The sequence below is a fragment of the Adiantum capillus-veneris genome, chromosome 1 (genome assembly GCF_014529385.1).
Source record: "Adiantum capillus-veneris isolate H3 chromosome 1, ASM1452938v2, whole genome shotgun sequence".
Taxonomy (NCBI): domain Eukaryota; kingdom Viridiplantae; phylum Streptophyta; class Polypodiopsida; order Polypodiales; family Pteridaceae; genus Adiantum; species Adiantum capillus-veneris.
In genome coordinates, this window is record NC_140931.1 from 31,607,291 (window position 1) to 31,632,735 (window position 25,445).

General features: G+C 42.2%; 1 protein-coding gene across 2 annotated transcripts in view; it reads left to right on the forward strand.

The window, feature by feature from the left end:
- Positions 1 to 25,445, forward strand: part of NIT4 (nitrilase 4) — a 76,790-nt gene that overhangs the window by 37,749 nt on the left and 13,596 nt on the right. For both annotated transcript variants that reach the window (XM_086515317.1, XM_086515312.1), the window contains exons 3-4: positions 1,988 to 2,281; positions 2,421 to 2,702. In XM_086515317.1, coding sequence (XP_086371443.1) covers positions 1,988 to 2,281; positions 2,421 to 2,702 — 576 coding nt within the window. The remainder of the gene's footprint in view (positions 1 to 1,987; positions 2,282 to 2,420; positions 2,703 to 25,445) is intronic.

Sequence of the window (25,445 nt, forward strand, 5' to 3'; positions counted from 1 at the left end):
TTTACGTAGGTCCATGACAGCAAACCCTTGCTTCAACAACTCTTGTGACACGATTGGCATGACACATGTTGTGGCTATTGCGAAGAAGTGGTGAGTCAAATGGATAAAAAAGTTCATGCTTGCCATGGGTCTTCATAGGTTAAGCATCAATAGAGCATGATGTACATCTTTAACATGGAGGTCCTTGTTAGTAAAGTTGAAGTAATTTGGAACAGATTACATGCAAATTGCAAATGTCCAAGAAGAAATTGCTCTAATAGTTACCTTATATGTTTGATATTGTTAGGTTCTCCGTGCATCTGCAATTAAAAAACATCTCCAATTGGTGTCGTTCCCCACAAGGCTTTGTTCATGATCCATTAACTGATTGTGAGAAACTATGGATTTTATCTTACTCAACTGGGTGACATTCTTTTTCAGTGGCATGCAAGGAAAAATCAAAGGTAGAAGAAATAATGCCCAACTTAAATGCGTTGTATTGTTGTTGCATTGAGTAACACGACATTTTATGTATTTGCACAAAATACATTTGCCTTAACACTAGTTTGGTACCAAAATTTTGACACTAAGTGTCCTTTTTTCTAGGTTTTGAATAAAATGCCATGTCAATCGAGAAAAGAATCTCAAAATTCCTGTTTAGGGCCTTCTATACAACAATCATAGAGTTTTTGAAAATTGCTTCCTTATACTTTTGAGCTTATCATGATAGATAATTGGGCCCATAAAGAGTGCTTGTGCAAAACTGCATGCAATGAACATAAAGGATAGGTACAATAAGCTTAGAAAAAAAATGCCAAGGCCGAGGAAAGAATTGTACGTAGCTTAAGTATACTAGCCCCATGTTTGTCTGTGTTTTACTCAATAAAAAAATATTTTAATGTTGTATTAAATTATATTAAGTTATGTGGGTCCAATACACCAGTTTCATGCGTGGGATTATATTAGAAGTAAGACATTCTATTTGGTTAGTTTGAAGAGTCTTCACGTTATCTAAACATGTACGCTCCCCAAGTAAAAAGTTAGCTAAAAACTATAGTTGTGTAGGTAAGCTATAATCTTGCACCTCAAAATTGCACTCACTAAATTTTTTTTTTTGCATCCTAGAGTTATAAACTAGAAACATTAAAATAACTTTGAAACTTTCTATCAATTTCAAAATAGCATAGCTAATTCCTCAACTCGATAGATTATGCATGACAAAATTTTGAAAAGCAACTTGGTTTATGAGATTCATGTAAGATTGGACGCAAAATAAAATATGTAGTTTTTTTTGGTATTAACCTACAGATTCACTTCGGATCATAGCTTTGCATTAAGATTGCATCAAATTTTTGATACAAGCTTTGATAGCTCAAATTGCCCCCTTATTAGCAATTTTAAGATTGCATCAAATTTTGATACAAGCTTTGAAAGCTCAAATTTCCCTCTTATTAGCAATTTTAAGATTGCATTTTTTTTTCTTACTATTTTTAATAGGCATGAAAATTAGTAATTATCTATTGCCAAGGATTCACAAACTTGAGGAATAGTTTTGTTTTATGATGTTTTTGAGAGAACATTTTAAATTTTCGGTGAAAATTTCAGTTTCGAACTCGAACTTATTATGATCAATCTCTTAGGATAGTGCTCAATTTGACATGGAAAAAAATCCTCATTTCTATTTTGCTCATAAGCTAACTCCTTGATGAGCAACACTTCAAGAATTGGTTTCTAGCTTCACAAATCAAATCCAAAAAGTCAGAAGCAAAACAAGACACTTTATTTTCTCAAGACACATGAGTGTCCGATCACAGAACTAGAGTTTAACCACTATTGTTGGCTCGAAATGTTGCTAGGGGTACAACTCAGTGGTTCACATGTCCTTGCTCTTGGAATGGTAAAGTTCATCAAATGGGGGAACTTGTTTCAGCATTTCTTTCAAATTCTTCCATTTGCCTCCTCTATTCTCCAGTTTAACTCAGTCAACCCATGCATGTTGCCTTTGCAGGGCCTGAAGTTGACCGACTAGCAAGCATTGCAGCCAAATATAAAGTGCACCTGGTCATGGGAGTTATCGAGCGAGCGGGTGGAACTCTACATTGTGCTGTTGTTTTCTTTGATGGACAAGGTCAATACCTGGGGAAACACAGAAAACTTATGCCAACTGCTTCTGAGCGACTGATATGGGGCTTTGGCGATGGATCTACAATGCCCGTTCTTGAAACACAGGTTGGGCGCATAGGAGCTTTGATCTGTTGGGAGAACAGAATGCCTCTTTTACGAACGGCAATGTACGGAAAAGGTTAGTTAGCCAGGTGCATGTTTTTAGTTTCTTTTGGATTCAAGGATATGTGAATAGTGTGCCGTTTGTCCACTTATACATCAAGCAAAAAGGCATGTCCATGAGTTGAGGTGGCACTCCTATTGTTTGTTTGTGACAGGCATTGAGCTGTATTGTGCGCCTACAGCAGATTCAAGGCCTAGTTGGCAGGCATCAATGACACACATTGCCTTAGAAGGAGGTTGCTTTGTTCTGTCAGCAAATCAATTCTGCCGTCGAAAAGATTATCCTCCACCACCTGAATACATTTTTGAAGGATTAGAAGAAGAACCTTCTCCTGACACAGTTGTATGCCCGGGGGGTAGTGTCATTGTCTCTCCCCTAGGAACTGTGTTAGCAGGACCAAATTATGAGGATGAGGCACTTGTATTTGCAGATCTTGGTGAGTGACTAAATACTTAAATAGCAAGAACTTGGGTAATGTTTGTATCCACACGCGTTGTTTTCTATTTTTGTTTGAGTTTTAAAAAAAGCCTCATCAAAGGTCAAAGGCTGCCAACAACGCGGCAAACAAAACATCCAAGTCAAGGGTCTAAGTCGGAGGGAGGAGGAATAGGGAAAAAGGAAGGAAAGTCAAAACAACCAGCCATCGTTTGCTGCTAGCAAGAAGGGGCTAAGGCATTTTTGTAATCTGCATTTTACTCAACAATCTATAAAAAATCACACCTCTTCAATCTGACATAAAAACGTCAGAGTATGTTGGTTAAGTTCTAAATTGGGTTAGTCTTGTCAAAGCACCTCCAATAACTGGAGTAGACGAACACAAGAGCAAGTGAAATGATGTACTTGGCATCATCCTAGGACTACCTATAGATGCCAATCAAAGTGGCTAATACAGATGACTACTCCACTAGTCAATTTGAAGAAAGGGATGCAAGGAAAGAAATAGGGCTAGGATATGGAAGCCAATTTCTGAAAGGGATTGTTTAATTTGTGGTACACGTTGGAGAAAAAATCATGGATCCACTACACTAGGAGACAAAAACACTGGGACCAAAACCTGAGCCAAAGGATGTTGAGCGGTAGAGGTAAAAGCACAAGTAATAAGTATCGGGCATAGGTCATTGGGCAAATTGAGAAGCCACTGCTACAAAAACATAGCTTTGTCTGCTGGCTCGTAAAGGTAGAGCCAGCCATTTAACTCCACTACAAAATCTCGCATCCCATGGCTGTGCATATCTTTGTTCACCGTTTTAAAAGTTCTCAAAAAGTCTCAGTGCACACACACTTTTTTTTTAGTAATGTTAGATTGAATTACCAATGGGAAACCTCAAAATGAGGAAAACCCATAAAAAGTATTACAAATAGTAAATCAGAAACAGTCAAAGTAGAGCTCGAAATAAACGGGGAGCTCGTCCAAGGTCATAGGCAACTTGAAGAGACTGTCTGAGAGATATCTTGAAGAAGGAAACATATTCCGCTTGAATCTGCTGAAAGATAAGGGAATTCTGTGCCCTCCTTACTATCCAAAGCACCCAGAATCTAACCCAACCGAAAAAGTATGCATACGGCTGCAGCAATGGTGGAAGCACTCCAAAAATCCAGAAAAATTTACCAAAACGTATGCCAAGGAAATGTGAGCGAAGAGCTGTAGAGATGCAATCCACAAACTGTTGTGTGTGAGAACAAGACCACAGTAAATGTGGAATATTCTCAATGCCTGCACCACAGTGAATGCATCACGAGGAGGCCGCCAATCTTCTAGAGCGCAGAAATTTGCCAATCGAGAGAACCCCAACGATACATCTCCACATAAACAATCGCTCCTTGAGAGGTAGTTTAGCATGCCACACTTTCATAACTTTACTCCACCACCAAGTAACACTCTTATTCATATTCCATACCTTGTTACAGTGTTCTTGGATCCAAGAAGATGACTGCAAGTGATAGTACACTTTCTTTGTAGATATCGAATTAATCAAAGCAGCAGCGTAGAGCCAATCACAAAGTCGATTGTCCTTAACCAGCGGCGGCGGAATGGGAGATATCGAGTGAACCGGTGTCCCACATGCGCTTATAGTGTAGTCCAATCCCATAGGCAAGAGCAACGTGTCTAAATGAGAACACCCGTCTATCACATCTGCTATTCTATCAATACCTTTTTGGGAGAGAAAATAAGCCTGTCTAGGAGAGTGTTGAACAAGAGTTTGATCAAAAACTCGGCTCCAATGCAAACTTTCCGATTGAAGTGAATTTCCATATGCGTCATCTCTACCATTCCACAACAATTGCCGCGTGACCAACTTCCAATCTGCCACAAGATTGGAAGCAATAAGGCATCTAGGAATTGTGGCTTCAAAGTTACAAAAACCACATCCAAGTACGACTGTTGCCAATCACCGAAAGCCGGCGTAGAAATCGCATGAGAGCACAAAAACGTCAACATCTGCGTCCAGGGCTGTTTTCGTTCAAGCAGCACCAATAACAAAGTAGCCTTCCTTGTTGTAACATGAGAACACAAATGTAGAATATTCAGACCACCACAACGCTTTGGAGTACACAACTTGTCCATCGCAAGCAATCTTAGGCCCTTTTTCTGAGAGGAAGTAGACCAGAAGTGCTCTAGAATCCGGGACATAGAAACCCGAAGACGACGGGGTGGCCAATGCAACAGTGGCAGGAAAAATTGCATGTATGCCACCAAGCATGCACACACACACACACACACACACACACACACACACACACACACACACAAAAGTGCATATATGTCATGAATTTTGGCCCTTAGGTTCTGCCACACAATATGTTATTTCATGTGGGTGATTGGCATGCAGGATTGTTTGTTGGCACTTGGGTTGCAATCACTGGTTATGATTTGACTCGCTAGATATGTACTTTGCAGCTTGAGTCTCTGAGCATATGTTCAACCAGTGTGGAGGGCAGTCTGTTGTTTGTTGATGAGAGTGGGCATTCATGATGGGTTTCCAACGTGGGGGGTAGCTGCATGGCTTTGGTGATTTCTGCGGTCATACATCTTTTTTCAGGGCTCATCTACAAATTTGCTCTTCATGCTTACTTCATTGGGATATAGACCAGGCACACTGCAGATGATTCCAGATACAGGTCATTAGTTGGACTACTATCAGAGAGAGTTTTTCCTACGATCAGCAACATCACTCTTTTGTGGAAGGCTCATTGTGCTCACATTCTGGGCTCACAGGCTTCTCCTACATCCACCACTTTTTAGCTATTTGGAATGAGCTGCTACATACACTTCGTAGCTCGTGGGATACTTCTGCAGGCTCCTCCAGGGCTGCAAAGAGGTGTAGATTCTCCTTCACATATGGGTGAAATCTTTAATTCTTTGGATCATGGTCACATCACATGACATTATGCACCTTCCTAGTGGTTCATTTATATTCCTCATATAGGCCACCTTGATATGTATCTAATCCTATTGTCATCCTTGTCTTGTACATCCTTTGGGTAATAGGCCATTGAGCATCTCGAGAGGTCTCTCTTGTACACAATATACTATCACCTTTCTTGTGAAAAAAAATACATACATAAACAAAAGAATGGATAAATAATATAAATAAAGTTGGTGCACAGGTTATTGGAGCTAGCTACAGGATTCACAGAGGGGTTGCTGTTCATATGAGAGAGATTAATGAGGCTATTCCACCTGACCGACATGGCTACATTGGGGGACATACTCTTTTACCTTCTCATCAAGGTTGGTGGGGGTACTTCAATCCTCGCTCAAGAGCCCTATTTGTTGCTTAGCAGGGAACTTGTAGCGCAGATAGTGTGTCGTGCTCTCTATAGTGGGTGCTCCTCAGTGCAATGTGCGTGACAATCTCACTCAAACAGACTGAAACCAAGGAACAAATAGATAACAACTGAGCTCACAGAGACACCACAACACCACAGCAGACCACAACATATGACTCAACTATCTCAAAGAACTGATACAGACTCTGGCGTGGCAACACACTCAGTTCCAGCCCAGGACTCACAGGTACAATGGGGTGTCGAGGCTAAGATGTGCAGGGATGGTGAAGCAGTGCTGTGTAGACTCGCTACTCTAGACGACGACGCTGGACCATATATCTAGAAGATGATCCGATGACCTAACAACTGCTACTTATATGTACAATCATAAAGAGCCACCAACGGCTCATAATGTCAGCCATCTAAATATATCCCCAACTGATAACTGAGTGGTGGTGACCTGGCCACGATATCCACTAGACCACCGTTTGTATCCCCTGCCATGTGTCACTGCCCAGCCAAGAGAGTCCGTCCAGTCCAGTGTGAACCAGCCTCAGCCAACTGTAACTGTGTGTCCTGTGAAAGTGACACTGTAGCCTGCTACAGGAACTCTAGTCTTTAGCATTGCTGAGACTAATCATCATGGACGTCACATTGGACTCAAGTTTCAGGGTGAGGTTCCACTTGATCAGTAGTTGACGGCCCATTGGCAGCTTGTTAGAGTGGTAGGCTCTTTCCGGAGGAGATCATGTGTTGATCCTGTGTTCACTATTGTGGAGGCCCCACTTTGGAGATTGTGGATTCGGCAAGGAAAAACCCCTTGTTAACTTGGATTGGGATCCTGGTGAGTGGCAGTGGCCTTCGTCGTGCGAGGATGGAGCCCCTCTATCCTTTATTGAGTACAGTGTGTCCCTTGGGAGGAGGTTTCTTTTGCGGACCCACCACCCACCTCACCATCCACGCCAGTCACATGTATGGCAAGAGACGTGCATTTTCCTTGCTTTCTAGCGGCAGTTTTGGTCATACATCTGAACTCTCTGGATCAACCGTAGAATATATTTTTTTTCATGTGGATGCTAGCACACGCAGTATTGCCTAATGGCACTTGGGCTGTAGTCACTGGTCATGATCCCCGACGTCTGAGATGTACTGTAGAGCCCGAGTCCTTGAGGCACTAGTTCTGGGTTTGTCTATATGCGCAACCAATGTGTGATAGTTTGTTGTTTGTTGATTATACTAGGCATCCATGATGGGTTCGTATGTGGGAGGCAGTTCCATGGCTTTTGGAATTTCTGGGGTCACACACCTTTTTTCAGGGCCCGCCGACAAATCTGGCCTTCATGCTTACTCCCCTAGGATATAGACCGAGTACTCTAGAGATGATCCCAGATGGAGGTCACTAGTAGTTTCACCATGATATGCAACATCACGCTTTGGACCATGTGGAAGGCTCGATGTGCCCACATTCTGGGCTCACAATCCTCCCCTACATCCACCATTTTGACAGCCATTTGGATTGAGCTGCTGCATACTCTTTGCAGTCAGCGAGATTCTTCAGCTGGCTCCTCCAGGCTAGCGGAGCCATAGTTACCTAGAACGGGGAATGGGGAATAACAATGGGCATGAAACGCCATTGGCGGTTATGGATATTCACGTCTGAAACACGGAAAGGGAAGCTGGAATGGGAACGGGGAACGAAGACTAGAAATGGCCACTCCCTATAACTATGAGCGGAGCAGCATCCATGCATCTTTCTTCACACATGGGCGAGGTCGTCAACTTTTTTTAGTTGAGATTATGCCCACATTACATGGCATTATGCACCTCCCAATGGTTCATTTTACACTTATCGTAGAGATCACCTTGATGTTTATATAGCCTACACATTGCTACCTCACTTTTGTACTCCTCTAGGTGATAGGCTATTGAGCATCTCTAGAGGTCTCTCATCCATGCTTCTTAGCACGTTTCGTGCAAGACCAATGCATTTGGGACATCTTTCCATTTTGTAAGGCAGTTGAGTGGGCACGCCAATCAGGATAGTCTAGAGCTTTCATGCTTTTTGATTTTGAGAAAGTTTATGATAGTGTAAATTGGGGTTTTCTAGAGGGCACTATACATCGGATGGATTTCCCCTTACAGTGGATCAGAGGTGTAGCTGCATTATAATGTACTGCCTCCAGTGCCATCACGATTAGAGGCTGCATTGGACGGAGATTCCTTTGCTTGTTTAGCTTGACAGGGATGCCTCTTGGAAGCTTACTCTTTTCTGTTTTTGTCTAGGCCATGTCCCTCTTCTTGCAACATGGATGTAGCGGATAGGATGAATAAGGATTTCTTTGCATACTTCTGGGAGCGTCCCAAGGGGACTTCTATTAGGGCCTCACAAGATTCTGCAGACAGGCTGCACACGGATCCTGATGAGGTCTTTGACATAGCTTCAGATTATTTTGAGCATTTGTTTAGTGCAGATCAACTGATTGATGATGTTTTGCATGCCAGAGAAGAGGTTTGGTCTCATGTTCAGCCTCTGGTTACTGAGGTTATATGCGACACTTTACTAGTCCCCTCCTTAATGTAGGAGATGCATGATGCAGTGGTTGGCCTAGATGGTGCATCTTGTCTTGGAGAGGATGGGTTGACTCCATAGTTTTTGCACTATTGTTGGGATTTATTTAGCCCCGTTATGCTTTCCGGCTTACAACATAGTTTTGACCCAAGCGAGATGCCTGCCTCCATATGTTTTGGACTCATTTCTCTTATACTGGAAGGCGGAGATGCATTGTTCCTTTGACAGTGGAATCAGACCACTCTCATGCCTTTCATATATAAGATCTTTGCTCGCATGATTAATCTGCGCTTGAAACCATTTATGCTTGACCTCATCCATGCTTCACAGACAATTTTTGTGCAGGATCGATGTATTTTGGATAACATCTTCACTTGAGTGGCCTCGTCAGATAGAACAGCCAGTAGCTTCATGCTTCTCGATTTTGAGAAGGCTTAGGATAGAGTAGATTTGGGTTTCTTGGAGGGCACTATATAGAGCATGGGTTTCCCTTTGTAGTGGATCAGAGGTGTATCTACATTATACCGTACTGCTTCCAACATTGAGCGGCCACATTCGACAACGTTTTCCTTTGTCTCGTCTAGTCGGACAAGGATGTCCCTTGGCAGCCTACTTCTTTCCGTTTCTGGTTGAGGCCATGTCTCTCTTCTTGCACGGCAGGACACCACAATTGCGAGGTCTTGCTATGTCTTTGGATGGCTGGCCAGATTTTTTGGATCAGGAGTATGGAGTTGACACTATGCTCTTTGTACGCTATGACACACCCACCTTGGACAAGCTCTCACTACCTTTTGCTTGGCTAGTGGTGCTCTCATCAGTGGGCTTCTGGTTTTCTTGTAGGATTTGATGAGGAGTGCCAGTGGGTGCGCATGATAATTTTACTTGGCTACCAAGAGGACAAACTTGCAAATATTTGGGTTTCCATGTTGGCATTGATGTGTCGATTAAGCAGCAGCTTGCGCCCGTTTTACTGCCTATTAGGAAGAAACTTTGCCATTGGTCTTCCTTGCATTTGTTATTGGGGTCCATGTTGGCATTGATGTGTCAGTTGAGCAGCGGTTTGCGCCCGTTTTACTTTCTATCAAGAAGAAACTTTGCCAGTGGTCTTCCTTGCATTTGTCTTTGGCTAGCAGAGCCCTTTTGATGAACCGAGTTCTTCTTTCCATGGCTTGGTGCACGACATCTTGCATGACTCGTCGTTCTGGTGCCATGGCGCGTCTATGGGGCGTAGTGTGTAACTTTCTATGGGGTGGGTTAGCTGGATCTATCGACACACAACCGCGAGTTCATTGGGACATAGTTATTTTGCCTACAGAGGAAGGACATTTGATCCAAAGATGTAGAGCAATTCATTGCTTTCAAGCTCATAGTACATGGCTTGTTTCCAGACTCTGAGCCTTTGAAACAATTTCTTTACCATGCTTTGTCATGTGCCTCTCCTCGGTTTGGGTCTATGGTTAGTGTAGGAGCTTGGGGTCCAACCATCAGATCTATCGTTACAGATGCTCCTTTGGATATGGTTCATTTGTCACCCTTTATGTGCTGCTTGTTGAGAATCTGGAAGGACCCGTGCCTTGTTTTGATTCCACACTCACCTTCTTGTCGGGAGGAGATAGCGAGACAGCCACTTATTGGGAATGCATATGTGAGAGATTCAAAAGGGTGCAGCCAAGAGAGCGGACTCTCGTAGCTGCTTTTTTTTTCCTTTTTGCAAGAAAAGATCTTTCCATTAGTTAAGAAAACTGCCCAATGGCTACAACCTGCTCTTGCTAGAAAGGGCTACATCAAAATGTGGGGAGACTCCTAATGAAAAGGTAAAATATATACAATGATGGATAAATTAGGATGTGGTAGAGGGAACAACCACACTACGTGCGCCATGAACCATGGTGAAGAAGGGCCCTGGTCGCCAAAGTCACAAGAAGGCCCCGTAGGGCTCTTGCATGCGGTTAGAGCAGCCCTGAAGTTTCTCAAACTGGCCCCCCAAGTGTATGGATCAGCTCCAGCCAAATGTCACAGACAGTCTCTTCCGGTGGGACGGGTGGAGCCTCAAAGATGCGGAAGCAGCGGGCTTTCCAGATGAACCACAGTGTGAGGCTGCATATGAGCTTCCAACAACACTCTCTATCTCTGCTCCACTCCTGAGGAACAAGCTCTGTTGCGGGCTGGAGTGTACGCCGGCCCTCCTGTATCACAATCATCTTGTTGATTGAAGCCATCTCAAAGCAAAGTGTTGGGCGTGTGAGTGTGGACAAGCTACATGGGGAGATATGACTACAATTTGAGCTATCCTCCACTAGTAGGATGATAGTGATATGGGGGGTCGACCTACACTCCAGCTTGCTAGTGCGGCTAGAAGACAAGACATGGGCTTTGGATAGGTGAACTCTGACTCGAACACCTTCTCTTCATGCATGATAGCTCAATCCTAAAATTTCTACATCGATAAGAAAAGGAACCTCCCTGGTTTGCCGCCTAATCCTTCTCTCACCCAAACACAATTGCTTTTCCTCTTGTTCTGTTTATTTTAAAATGGCTTGGAGTTCTACCATTGGACCACGGCCCTAGAAAGGGGTCGCAGGTTGGATTGGAGGTCCTTTTGGTGTGTTGATACGGGCTGTGTTTTTTGCTACCTTTTGATAGTCCTTTCCTTTTGTGCTCTGCTTGGCTGTTAGGAATCTTGCTCGGGTTGGCTCTCTTTTATTTGCTTGTGATATTGTCTTTGTTGAAGATGCATTCGGTACAGGTCATGAATATTAGCTGTAACATTTAATGGTCTAGTAACTTGTGTGTAGCGGAAAATAGCATGAACATAGTGAGCATTTCATTAGAATAGCTTCCTAATGAGAATAACAAGACTGCTTGGGTGGAGAGAGCAACAAAAAGCATAACACCTAGTTAGATAGCATGAACAATACTTCAAAAGAGAGAGAAATTAAGCAATTGACAACAGTTGAGGACCGGATTTGCATGGAGCCGGTCCCCCCTCCAAAAGGCTTTGTATTATGGTTTCTCCCATCAAGAGAGACATTTTACAATACAATTCTTTGTGTTCCTTCAATACTAGCTAATGCAATGAAGATGGAAACTTCATGCACTAAGCAAAATACTTATCAAACACAACATCAATTCCCTCACGGTCTCAGACCCAAGACCTCACACACCTTCGAAGATGGTGAGAGCTAGCAGGGTATGAGAGTAGATTGAGAGGAAGGAGTATTCTTACGAGAAAGATGTACATCTCCTCACATAATCACTCATATTAGCATAGCGTAGCTTAGTAATTAGATTGAGAGGAAGGAGTATTCTTACGAGAAAGATGTACATCTCCTCACATAATCACTCATATTAGCATAGCGTAGCTTAGTAATTAGCATGGTAGAGGAGATGAGCATGCATTGAAGCTTGGCTCTTGGTTGGATTTGCATCACAAAGCTAAGTGTTGTTGGTGTAGGCCTCCCTTCTCACAAGCTTGGAGTAGGTGGTAAGCTTACTATTAAAGCTTGAGAAGGAGAGAGAGTCTTCTTTGCTTCACACATGAGATTGTGTGTGTGATAATGCCTCGCAAAAATCAGCCCTCTCTCTCTCTTGGTCGACCCCCCTTGCTAATTACTCATGCTACAGCCCTATTGGACCTCCCTAGGCCTAGCCAATGGAAATTAAGCAGCATAAGTGATAGCCTTTCGACATGTGTCCCCCTTTCCCCTTTTGTGAGAGCTTTAGGTGATTAATAAATGCAATTAAACTCTCATTGGACCCCTTTGCCTCCTGGCCAATAGGAATCAGGCAAGCCATTGGGCTGCTGAATGCTCATTGGTCCCCTTGGGAGACTGTCCAATAGTCTTCTAGAGAGCTTAATTCTTATTGGTTCTTTTATTAAGTGTTTTTAAATTAATTAAACTAGATTTACTCTAGCCTAATTCTCATTGGTCCACCTCCATGGCCATCCAATAGGATTTGAGTACACCTTGTGGGCATCTGGCCTAGGGAGCTGACACGTGTCCCTCTTTCACCTCGTGTACAAATGAAGCTTGTGAGTGTGTGTGGGTGTTTCTCTCTCATCCCCTACTTCTTGGGCTCGCCCCCTTCTATGTAGGGCTTGACAAAGACTTTTTGGGACACACTCAAAGCATCCAATTTTCCTTATGTTTGACCTTTGGACATAACCTTTGAATTTTGGAACCTTAGCATTTTGGAAGTCTTAATGGGCTGAACCTTAAGGTCTTTTGAGCCCATTGTTGCACATTGCTCTTTTGCAGATGGCCCTCCCTTTGGATCCCTATTTTGCCTCCTTTGGATCCCTATTGTGGCCGGTCTGCTAGCTTAACCAATATTCTAGCTTTTTCTCCCTTGTCACTTCCCTATATTGAATGATCAGTTTAACATGAGAAAATCATTTAGGAGAATTAGATATTGATTATTTTGACATTACCTCTCTCTTGAAATCATAGTCGTCCTCGACTATGGGGTAGAGAAGATAAAGCATATTCATTATTCCTTTTCCTAGCGGGTAGAGTATCCCTATGTTACCCTACGACATCGTTCCAGAATGGATGACTAGTCCATTTGGCGCTTGAGAGCCTAAGCTGCCGCAAGCATGTTTGCACATTAGTCTTATCAATCTTCTATAGTAGAGTGACAAGGTCTACTTGGTGTTTGGGAGACGTCGTCTCCACAAATTTGATCTAAGCATGCATTCTACTTCATTTTTGTGCACAATAAAGAAAAAGAGTCTTATAAGACAAAAACTTTGTTCATTTTTAACATTTGTATATTTGCTTACTCTAGGGAAGCATTGTAAGCATTGACAAGGTTTAGGTTATCCTTTAATTGTATACCTTGCATCCATTTAGCATCTTCAAAAAAGAATAATTCTTAAACTTAATAAGATATTGTCGGATAGTCTTACCGCCTCTTAGTACCTTGTCTTCATGTCGGAGAATGGACTCGGGTTGCAACACCTCTTATTGGTCCTCGATCTCCGGTGGGTCTTCAATAGTTGGTTCTTGAGGTGGCTCTCCTTTGTAAGGCTTTAATAGGCTCACATGGAAAGCATTGTGTATGAGCCAATGATTGGGCACTTGAGTTGATAGACCATCTCATTGATTGGCCTAAGAATTTGGAAGGGACCATAGTACCTTTTTGCTAACTTAGCAGAGTACTTCTGGTGTGCCGTAGGATTCTTGCCTGTCGTGTGTCTTAATCGAGCCTTTGGAAATTTGAGTAAGATCCAATTATTTTTTTAAAAAGGCTTGGGCTCTTCTATGCTTGTCAGCAGCAGCCTTTTGCCTTTGCTGTGAGATAGAGATAGCATCCTTAATCTTTTGGAAAGATTCTTGTAGGTCTCGGCTATACTCATTTGCAGCGAAGATCTTCCCGTGTACCTTAAGTAGCAAGGGACATTTTGATCTTCCCTCAATTACCTCAAAAGGTGGTTTTTCCGTGGAAGTATGTACAGTGTTATTGTAGGCATACTCTACTAAGGGTAAGTACTTCTCCCATTGGGATCTTTGATCTACTTCCGTTACATAGGCTTTTAGTAGATCAAGAATTGTTAGGTTAGCTATTTCACTTTGGCCATCCATTTGCGGGTGATAGGCCGAAGAGAAATTTAGCCTTGTCCCCAAATTCTCAAAGAGACCCTTCTAGAAATTACTTGTCATTTTAGGATCTCTATCTGACACTATGGACATTGGCAAGCCATGGTACTTGAAGATTTGTGAAATGAAGAGGGTTGCCATTTGATGGGCTTTGATAGTCTTTTTGACAAGTATAAAATGAGCTTGTTTACTGAACCTGTCTACTATCGTCCATGTTCTCGTATTTCCATGGATAGACTTAGGCAATCCAAAGATAAAATCCATGGATATGCTCTCCCATGGTGAATTAGGGATTGGCAAAGGTTGAAGCAATCCAGGTTGCTTCCCTCTATCAAACTTTGTCTTTTGGCATACCACACATTTAGAAACATACTCTTGTATGTTTGCTTTCATGGTAGGCCTATAGAAATATGTCTCAATCCCCATTAGGGTAGACTGAATCCCTCTATGTCCTGCATAAGGAGGAGCATGAGATTCATACATTACTTTCTCACGTAGTGAGCTAGTAACACATAGTCTATTGCCATAGAGAAGATAACCATCTTGTAAAGTAAATGGTTCCTCTTTCTTCCCTAGTGCAAGGGTTGAAATCACATTTCTAAAATCGGGATCAATAGCATACTCATCTATCATAGAAGATAGATCATTGTGAGTTGCTATGGAAACCGCATTCACTCTCGGCTGTCTTGAGAGTGCATCGGCTACTTGATTATGCTTGCCAGCAATGTGAGAAATATGAAAATGAAATTGCGAAAGAAAGTTTGCCCACCTCATTTGTTTGTCGGAGAGCTTGGTCTGCGTCATGAAGTACTTAAGACTTTGATGATCCGTTCGCAGAATGAAAGGAGTCCCCAATAAATAGTGCTTCCATGAGTCTAAGGCATGTAGAACTGCGAGGAGTTCCTTTTCATATATGCCTAGAGCTTGCTCAACAGGGTCGAGCCTTTGGCTTTCATAGCCCATGGCATGCCCTTCTTGAAGCAAAACAGCTCCAAGTCAATCACACATTGGACCTCAAATGGCTTTGGGAGATCCGGTAGTGTAAGCACAGATTGAGAGATAAGCTTTTCTTTAAGCTTTTCAAAAGCATTGTTCTCCTTGGAAGACCATGTGTACCTAACGTTTTTCTTTGTTAGGTCATGTAATGGTCTTGCTATTAGTGAGAACTTTTCTACGAAGCGTCTATAGTATGGGCACATACCTATAAAGCTTCTTAACTCATGAAGATTCTTTGGTTTAGGCCATCCTTTTATTACCTCTAACTTTGATGGATCCATTTGGATGCCATCTTGAGAGATAATGTGACTTAAATACTGAATCTCTTGTAAGAAAAATTCACTTTTCTTTCGATTAACATAAAGTTTATTCTCTCTTAGAACTTGAAATATTACCTGGAGGTGTTGCTTGTGTTCGTCTAATGAATTAGAGTGGATGATTATATCATCAAATAACACTCCAGTAAAGGTTTGGTGAGGCTTGAATAGCTTCTCCATCAAGCGGTTGAATGTGGCTGGTGCATTGGTCAAGCCAAAAGGCATGACAATGTATTCATAAAGACCAAACGTAGTGCGAAATGCGGTCTTTACAATGTCTTGATCAACTATCCTTATTTGATGATAGCCACTTTTTAGATCAATCCTACTGAAGTAGGTGGACCCTTGTAGCTTATCAAATAGGTCTTCTACCCGTGGAACAGGAAACCTATTCTTGATAGTGATCCTATTTAGTGCTCTATAGTCGACACACATACGATATGTGCCGTCTTTCTTTTGCACTAGTAGCACATGAGAACAAAATGGAGATGAGCTAGGCCTAACCATGCCCTTCTCAACTAACTCATGCACTTGCCGCATAATCTCCTCTTGTTGAGCTTGAAAAACTCTATAAGGAGGTTTGTTAGGCGATGAACTTCTTGGAAGAAGTTCAATTGCATGGTCGTCATGTAACAAACTGTTGACGTGTCAAAGCCTAAAGAATGGAGCCAACTTACAGATTTGGCCGAGGAGCCTAAACCCTAAGAAGAACAAGTAATAGAAGAAGTGTCATGTAACATTTAATGGCCTAGTAACTTGTGTGTAGCGGAAATTAATATGAACATAGTGGGCATTTCATTATAATAAATTCCTAATGAGAATTACAAGAGTGCTTGGGTGGAGAGAGCAACAAAAAGCATAACACCTAGTTAGATAGCATGAACAATGAGAGAAATTAAGCTATTGACAATAGTTGAGGACCGGATTTACATGGAGCCGGTCCCCCCTCCAAAAGGCTTTGTATTATGGTTTCTCCCATCAAGAGAGACATTGTACAATACAATTCTTTGTGTTCCTTCAAGACTAGCTTGTGCAATGAAGATGAAAGCTTCATGCACTAAGCAAAACACTTATCAAACACAACATCAATTCTCTCCGGTCTCAGACCCAAGACCTCACACACCTTCGAAGATGGTGAGAGCTAGCGGGGTATGAGAGGAAGAAGGAGTATTCTTACGAGAAAGATGTACATCTGCTCACATAATCACTCATATTAGCATAGCTTAGCTTAGTAATTAGTATGGTAGAGGAGATGAGCATGCATTGAAGCTTGGCTCTTGGTTGGATTTGCATCACAAAGCCAAGAGTTGTTGGTGTAGCCCTCCCTTCTCACAAACTTGGAGTAGGTGGTAAGCTTTCCATTTGAGAAGGAGAGAGAGTCTTCTTTACTTCACACATGAGATTGTGTGAGTGTGTGTGTGATAATGCCTTGCAAAAATCAGCCCCCTCTCTCTCTTGGTTGACCCCTCTTGCTATTTGCTCATGCTACAGTCTCATTGGACCTCCCTAGGGCTAGCCAATGGTAATTAAGCAATATAAGTGATAGCCTTCTGACATGTGTCCCCCTTTCCCCTTTTGTGAGAGCTTTATGTAATTAATAAATGCAACTAAACTCTCATTGGACCCCTTTGCCTCCTGGCCAATAGGAATCAAGCAAGCCATTGGGCTGCTGAATGCTCATTGGACCCCTTGGGAGACTGTCCAATAGTCTTCTAGAGAGCTTAATTCTCATTGGTTTCAACTATAGTGACATAGGACGTAATCTTAAAAGGCAAGAGAGGCTCGCAATCTCAAGTATTGATTGCCCTTGTTTTCTTCTTACGTAAATGGAGCTTTGGGTCATGTAGTTACTGCCGATTGTTCTATCCTTCCATCGGATTCTTTGAAAGACCTTTTCTCAAGAGGTACTAAATATAGGCTCCCTTCCTCAAATGACTCTTGCCTTCTCAAAGCCATAGAAAAAGAAATTTCTAGTTTTGTAGTAAAGTTTGAGGAGTCTTTAGGAGTTCAAGGTATTTTTACCCATTGGAAGTCTGTAATCCTCAAGAAAGCTTCTTTGAAATTAACATCTTGCTCTCGCAACGTTTCTTCAGGAAGGAATAGCTTATCTTGTTTTGATCGTGATGCTCTTAGGAAATTTCATCGTGATGTTGTAATCTCTTATGTAGATAAGTGCTCTAATAACTTTGTTGTTACGTGCAAAAAGTTCTATTTAGAATGCTTGTTGGGTGAAGTAAACTCTCAGACTTACAATGATTGTAATCTTTCAATGCAAGAGGTTATCTTGAAACATCATGACTTTTGTAAGTCTTTTGGTTTCAAGTGCTAGCCTAAATTACCTTTTTTATATACCGTTTGGAAGTTCCACAAGAACCCTATAAAGCCTAGATTTATAGCTGCTTCTTGTAATACCTCTTTGACTGAGGTTTCCAAATGGCTTAGTTATTGTTTCAAAGCCATTTTACCTAGCGTAAATGAAATGTGGAAAAATATGCTAAAGGAAGCAGATGTACCTACTGATTCAAGTTGGATTTTAAATGATTCAGTAGGTGTGATTCCTGTTTTAAAGTTTTTGAGCTCTTCAAGAAGTCTTAAGGAGAAATCTTCTCCTTTATGTCTCCAAACTTTTGACTTCACAACGCTATACACGAAGCTAAATTTGGAGGACCTTAAATTTAGAGTCAAGTCTCTTATTTCAAAAGTTTTTGCGTACAAGCTTGAGAAGGATAGGTACAAGGCATTGCTAGTAGAAAAGTCGGCCTTGAACTTTGACTTCTTATGGCTGAAAAATAAGAATGTAGATGTAGACAAAGGCAGAAAGAGATTCACCAGGATTGTAGATGACATTGACATCATATCTTGGTTAGATTTTCTTTTGGACAATTTATATATAACCATCGGCGACTCTTTTTTCAAGCAAACAATTGGTATCCCTATGGGCACCAATTGTGCTGTCTATCTTGCTAATTTCTATCTTTTTACTTATGAGTTTGATTTTATGGAGCGTCTTGTCCTTAACAATATTTTTGCACAAGTTATGCAATGTAAGACGCTTTGTAGATGATCTTTTTGTCCCTGATGTTCCTTCTTTTCAAGATTTTATGTACTTGAATTCGAGTTTTGCAGGCGGAGGAGTTTATCCCAAGGAGTTTTGTGAACTTAACTGTACCACAAATAGTGATTGTTGTGCTTTTTTAGACCTTAAGATTTTTCAGACTCCCTTGGGACTAGTGTCACAAAGTGATGACGTGGCAGACAGCAGAAACCCTAATTTCTGCCAGAAACCCTAAAATTCCTGCAAGCCCTAATTTTTGCTACAAATCCTAATTTCCGGAAATCGCAGAGGCTGAATTTTTTTTTTTTTGTGGTGGAAAATGATGAGCGACGCAAATCTTGTTTTTTTTTATAAAAAAAGAGAAAAGACTCTCTAAGAGAGAGAGAGAACTGATGCTTTTTTATTTTAAAAGCTTTTGGGGCTTTGCTTTTGGGCATCCCTTGTATCTTTAAATAAGTGGTGAGGGCTTCACTTCTCAGAGCATCTGGACGCAGAGTCTGAGAGTGAAACCCTAACCACCCTCTTGTACTTTGATTTGATTAATATAAAAAGAAATACCTAAAGGGGCGCCAGTCTTTGGGGCCAATATCTCTAGGCACGGAACTCCGCCGGGCCAGTGCAAATCTATTGTGATCTTTGTTTTGAAGTGGTTATATGGTGCTGTCGCGGTCGATTCTTGACTTGGAGTGTCCGAGTCTGTTACAGTGGTATCAGAGCACGGCCGATTTCTCTTCTACGGGAAATCCGATCCCTGATTTTTTTTTTCCGCGGCACCTATGGCTTCAAGTAATGATCAGTCGACCCAGTTCTTCTTCTGATAGTTCTTCTAGCACCTCGGATTCGAGCGAAGAAGATAGAAAAGGTAAAAAGCGAAGCAAGAAACAAAGCTTCGGAAAGGGCAAGAAAAAGGCAAAGAAGGCTACATCTCGCCCAGAGACTGACAGTTCTACTGAGGACTCGTCTACAGACAGCTCAGATTCCGATGACGGAAAGTTTTATGCGAACAAGAAGAATTTTTACAAAGCCAACCAGTATGACTTTGTCGAAGATAAAAGCAAGAAAGTCGGAGAGTTTAAGGAAGGTGGCCACTCGATCAAGTTTGATACTTTTTCAGGATACTCAGATGCTTCGAAGGCTTTGTCTTTTATACAGCAGTTTGACATCGCTTTCGTCGGAGGACGCTATTCAGAGGACTCCAAGATTCGGAGAGCTACCTCTTACCTTAAGGGGAATGCTCGTACTTGGTGGTCCACGCTTCTTTTAACAAGAGTGCGCCAGTTAAATGGCTGAAATTTAAGAAGATTTTTATTTCTTCTTGGTTGACGCAAGAATATGAACTAGATGTACCAACTGCTTGGAACCATCTTCGGATGACCAAGAAAGATACAATAAATGCTTATTGTGAAAGATTCTGGAGCTCTTTTCTACCCGCCTCTTCATTTAAGAAGATCTCGTTTAGAGAACAGATTGAGCGGTTTACCTTGGGTCTACCTACAGAGATCCGAGATCACTGCTTGGAACAGAAGTCAGCTTCTATTCAGGAGTTGATGAGTCATGCGAAGCGGGGCTTTGCCATTCACAATGGCAGTCTGACCTACCCCACAGATGAGGCCATGACACAACGAGCCGAACAGACTTCTGGGAATGAAAGTAGAAAGAAAAAGAGCAACCCAGAGAAAAATGATGCACGACCCAAGCTTACTCCTGAGGAGAGAGCTCTCTTCATCAGAGAGGGGAAGTGCTTTGGATGCGGGGAACAGGGACATATCTCCACGAAGTGCCCTAAAAAGGCACAGAAAGAACAAAATGATAAAGACGACGACAGGTCTAAGAGTTTGAGAGCAGCTGAGGAATGTGGCAGAAAAGGCAGATAGAAAAGCAGAACTGGTACCACATGGCGTGGGACCTGCACTGAATCTAATGAATGAAAGTACAAACTTTGCCGCTTTTGGGGCAAAGTGAAGGACTAGGAAGCTCTTTTGAAGGAGCCAAGGCCAACTTCTTTTCACTTGGAATTGGTGGCTCGATTTGGAATTACGCCCGACAGACTGACGCCACAGGTGGAGGTAGTTCGACTGGCACCCGGATGGGATGTTGTCATTACACCGAGCATTGGCAAACTTCGTTTGCAATGACGGGGGTGTTCACGGCACGCGAGTGACGCTCTACTCAGGATCCCTTGGTACCACAAGAACTACGCCGTGGTTGACTACCGGGCCGAGAAAGCGACTTTGATAAATGAGGGCTTAGAGATTGTACTTGATGAACTTCAGTTTCTTACTCATTCTTTTGGGAGAGAACTGTACGTTGGATAAAGGTTGAATATGTTTTGACCTGATCAAAAGAACGCCAAGATTTTTTCTCCACACTCATGCCGATTGCTTTTCAGAGGGCCTGAAGATCAAACCATTGATCTGATACCTGGAAGTACGCTACCAAATCGGCCACCTTATCGTGTGAGCCGAGTACAGAATGAAAAGATTATGAACCCAGTGAGAGACCTCTTGGAAAAGGGTCTTGTCCAGCCTAGTACTTCACCGTATTGCTCTCCAGTATTGTTGGTTTTGAAGAAAGACGGATCTTGGAGAATGTGCATCGATTATAGCGCTCTCAACAAAATCACTCTCAAGAACAGAATTTTGATTCCTAGGATCGATGATATACTTGACAGGTTACAGGGATCCTCGTGCTTTAGTAGGATTGACTTGAAGAGTGGATATTATCGATCAGGATAGCGCCAGGAGATGTCTACAAGACAGCTTTTCGGACGACTTTGAGTTTTGGTGATGCCTTTTGGCTTAACCAATGCTCCTGCGACATTTAACCGGATGATGGACATGATTTTTCGAGAGTATAGGCTGTTTGTTGGCACTTTCTTTGACGACATCATTGTTTTCTCCAAGAATGAGGCAGAACACAGAGATCATCTGCTTCAAGTCTTTCAGGCATTACGAAATCACACGTTAGTGATAATGCAAAGAAAAGTGAATTTTTCCTACCAGAGATACACTTTTTGGGACACATTGTGTCAGCAGCAGGAGTGCAAATGGACCCGGCTAAGATAGAGACTATCCGTGATTGGCCCGATTTGAGGAATGTCCATGAAGTTAGAAGCTTCTTGGGACTGTGTTCGTATTACAGGCGGTTCATACGAAAGTTTGCAGAGGTTGCTTCCCCTTTGCATACCTTGACACAGAAAGGAGTACCTTTTTCGTGGGGACCCACAGAGGTGACTGCCTTTCGGACATTGGAAGAGAAATTGACTATGGGACCTATTTTGACTTTGCCGGACTTGCAGAAGTCATTTGAAGTATATTGTGATGCTTGTGGTCGTAGTCTGGGTGCGGTCTTGATGCAAGAAGGCCATGTCATAGCTTACGAGAGCCGTTTGTTCTCTAGGCCGGAGATGACAGCACAGATCTATGAGAAAGAGCTTTTGGTGGTTATCCATGCTCTTACTCGGTGGCGGCATTACCTACTCGGAGCGGATTTTAATGTCTTTACAGACCATCAGAGTTTGCGCTACTTCTTGTCACAGAAGCAGCTTTCGGAAAAGCAGATGCGGTGGGCGAACATCTTGTCACAGTTCCACTTCCAGATTGTCCATGTGCAAGGACAAAAGAATGTGGTGGCAGATGCTTTGTCTCGGAAATCGTTGGTTCTGACTGTTTCCGCGATACATCATAGGAGCTTCGAGGATATGGTCGATCAGTATGCCACAGATACAGATTTTGCAGATATTTTCACACGGATACGGGATGGGGAGACAGTAGTTGGATACTCCCCCTTCGGGAAGGCTACTTGATGAGAAAGACTATGTTGTGCGTTACACAGCCGTTGAGGGATAAGGTTATGACTGAATGCCACTGTCCACCTTTTACGGGTCACTGCGGCATTGCTACCACCATGAAGGGGGTAGAGAGATACTTCTTTAGGCCGAGACTCAAAAAGGATGTGAAAGAGTTTGTGCGCAGTATGCCAGAAGGTCAAGTTTGACAGGCATAAGGCACAAGGATTGTTACAGCATTTACCCATACCCACCCATCCCTGGGAAAATATTGAAATGGATTTCATTTTTGATCTCCCGAGAACACAGAATGATCACGATGATTTTCCGATTACATGGCACGCCTGAGAGGATTGTCTCCGACAGAGACCTCAGATTAATGAGTTTGTTTTGGAAGGCAATTTGGGAGAACATTGGCACGCGGTTGCAGTTCTCGTCATCGTTCCACTTGCAGACTGACGGGCAATTTGAGATTGCCAATTTAGTGATTTTAGATTTATTGAAGTCTTGTATCTCGGATCAGAAGACTCAATGGGAAAAGAACTTACCTTTGGTGGAATTTGCCTACAATAACACGATACACTCTTCGACGGGGAAGACACCATGTGAGATTGTTGAAAGTGCTGCGAAGGCTCCATCCGTCTTGAGCACGAAAGATTAGATATTTGAAGCGGATGAATATTCGCGAGATTTGGATACGGCTTTTGCCGAGGTTCGCGAGACTTTGCAGGAGTCCCAAGAACGACAGAAAAAGGCAGCGGATCGCCATCGTCGCGACTTGAAATTGAAGGAGGATGATTGGGTGCTCTTACGTTTTGAGAAGGCACGCCTACGAAAGAAAAAGGGAAAGGAGAGGCTTTTTCCAAAGCTTAGTATGCGATACTACGGACCTTTCTAGATCATTGACAAGATATATGATGTCTCCTTCCGATTGAAACTGCCAGATACTTGGAGGATTCACAATGCATTGCATGTGAGTCTCTTGAACCCTGTTAAGGGTGATGTGCCTGATGATGGGGAGCCTGATGAGCAACCCAAAGTGGAAGAAAACGAGGAAGTTCTTGTTCTTGAGCAGATTTTGGCACATAACGATACGAAGAAAGGTAAAGTCCGAAGGTGGGTTCTTGGTTAAGTTCAAGAACTTTCCTGCATTTGATGCGAAGTGGATGGAGGAGGAGGACCTAGCAGATACTCCTCGGATTGTGAAACTTTACCTCGATGTTTTGGTTTAGCATAGTCTACTCCAAACGGAACCCAGAATTCAGCTTGGCCGGAGATATGGTGTAGTGGGATGCACAAGAGGGGAGTCACTCCGCTCCCTTGTCAACAGATGCCTTGATTTTGATACTAAAGTCATTGATGTCTCTTTGAGATTCAGGGATACTGAGAGCTGAGAGTATTCTGCTGGATGACTTTATGAAATGGAATTCCTGATAATGATACTGATTTGTTCTTGACTTCTTGTGAGTGCAGGAATTGATAGACGAAATGACTGCAGTATTTTGGTCTGAGTGATCTCGAATAGACATGGTTGCAATAGGGGTTAGTCAATCGGACATCGATGAGGTCCCGATTGGACCTAGATGTGATTGCTAGCTACATTGCCGATAAATCATGGTCTAAGATCCGAATGAATGTTGAATGTCATGTGATGTGACTGTCGATTTTGTACATGTGCTAGATGTGTGTTCCTAGTACGTAGGTACTAACAGTCAGTGTCTGCTAAGACGGTTATGGCTTTTGTCGGTTTTGCAGGCGTAATCGCGGTCGATTACAATGCTTTCAAGAGGGGGGTATGTCACAAAGTGATGACGTAGCGGACAACAGCGGAGGTTGGATTTTTTTTTTTTTGGAAAATGATGAGCGACACGAATCTTGCTTTTTTTATTAAAAAAGAGAAAAGACTCTCTAAGAGAGAGAGAGAACTGATGCTTTTTATTTTAAAAGCTTTTGGGGCTCTGCTTTTGGGCATCCCTTGTATCTGTAAATAAGTCGTGAGGGCTTCACTTCTCAGAGCATCTGGACGCAGAGTCTGAGAGTGAAACCCTAACCACTCTCTTGTACTTTGATCTGATTAATATAAAAAGAAATACCGAAAGGGGCGCCAGTCTTTGGGGCCAATATCTCTAGGCACGGAACTCCGCCGGGCCAGTGCAAATCTATTGTGATCTGTGAATTGTTTTGAACTGGTTATTTGGTGCTGTCGCGGTCGATTCTTGACTTGGAGTGTCCAAGTCTGTTACAATTAGAGGTAGATATCTATGATAAGCGCCTTGAACCAGAATATGCCAATCTAAAAATCATCCGTATGCCTTACATTTCTTTGAATATTTCTCTTTTAGCTAAGTACAGTGTCATTTGCTCTCAACTATTTAGATTTTCTCGTCTTTGTTCTAGTAAATCTACTTTTGTTGTTCAATCTTGCCATCTTGTTTCTTTACTAGTTGAAAAAGGATACTCATTCAAAAGAATCATGAAAAACGTTCGTTCATTTTTGCATCGTAGTAAGTTTATTTTTAATGTTTCTTCCTTTGGAATGTTCAAGATAATCAGTAGTAAATTCAATAGAAGTGGGGAGCTAAAAAGCCCACTTATTGTTTGACTTAATAACACCTTATGTTGTTGTTTTGATCTTTAGCGCTTCTAGTATTTTTACTATAGCTTGACAAATGCTAGCCTTTATCATGGCCGAGTATACCCATCACCTCCGGAGGGTGATAGAAACTCAGATTGTTGGTTTTATAGAGTACGTTCAAAGCATAAATGACCTCTATATAAACGTGCACCTACTCTTGGGCACTGACGACGTGAGTAGGGATGTCATAGCTGTTGTCCAAGCTATGCATGATAAAGGTGATAATCTTATTCTTCCTGTTTGGACAAACAGCGAAGTTGAGATCACATATTGTCAAGTTTGTTCTTTGCTCTTCGTAGGTTTGTAGTAGTATTCATTTTTCATTTTCGTATTTAGCTTACGTGAGGACTTAAGAATGTGTTCCGTTAGAAGTTGTTGTGTGAAGTTTGATTTCTAGGATTAAGTTTTTAAGATGTCTTATCCTTTTTCTGCTTAAAGTTGAGTACTTG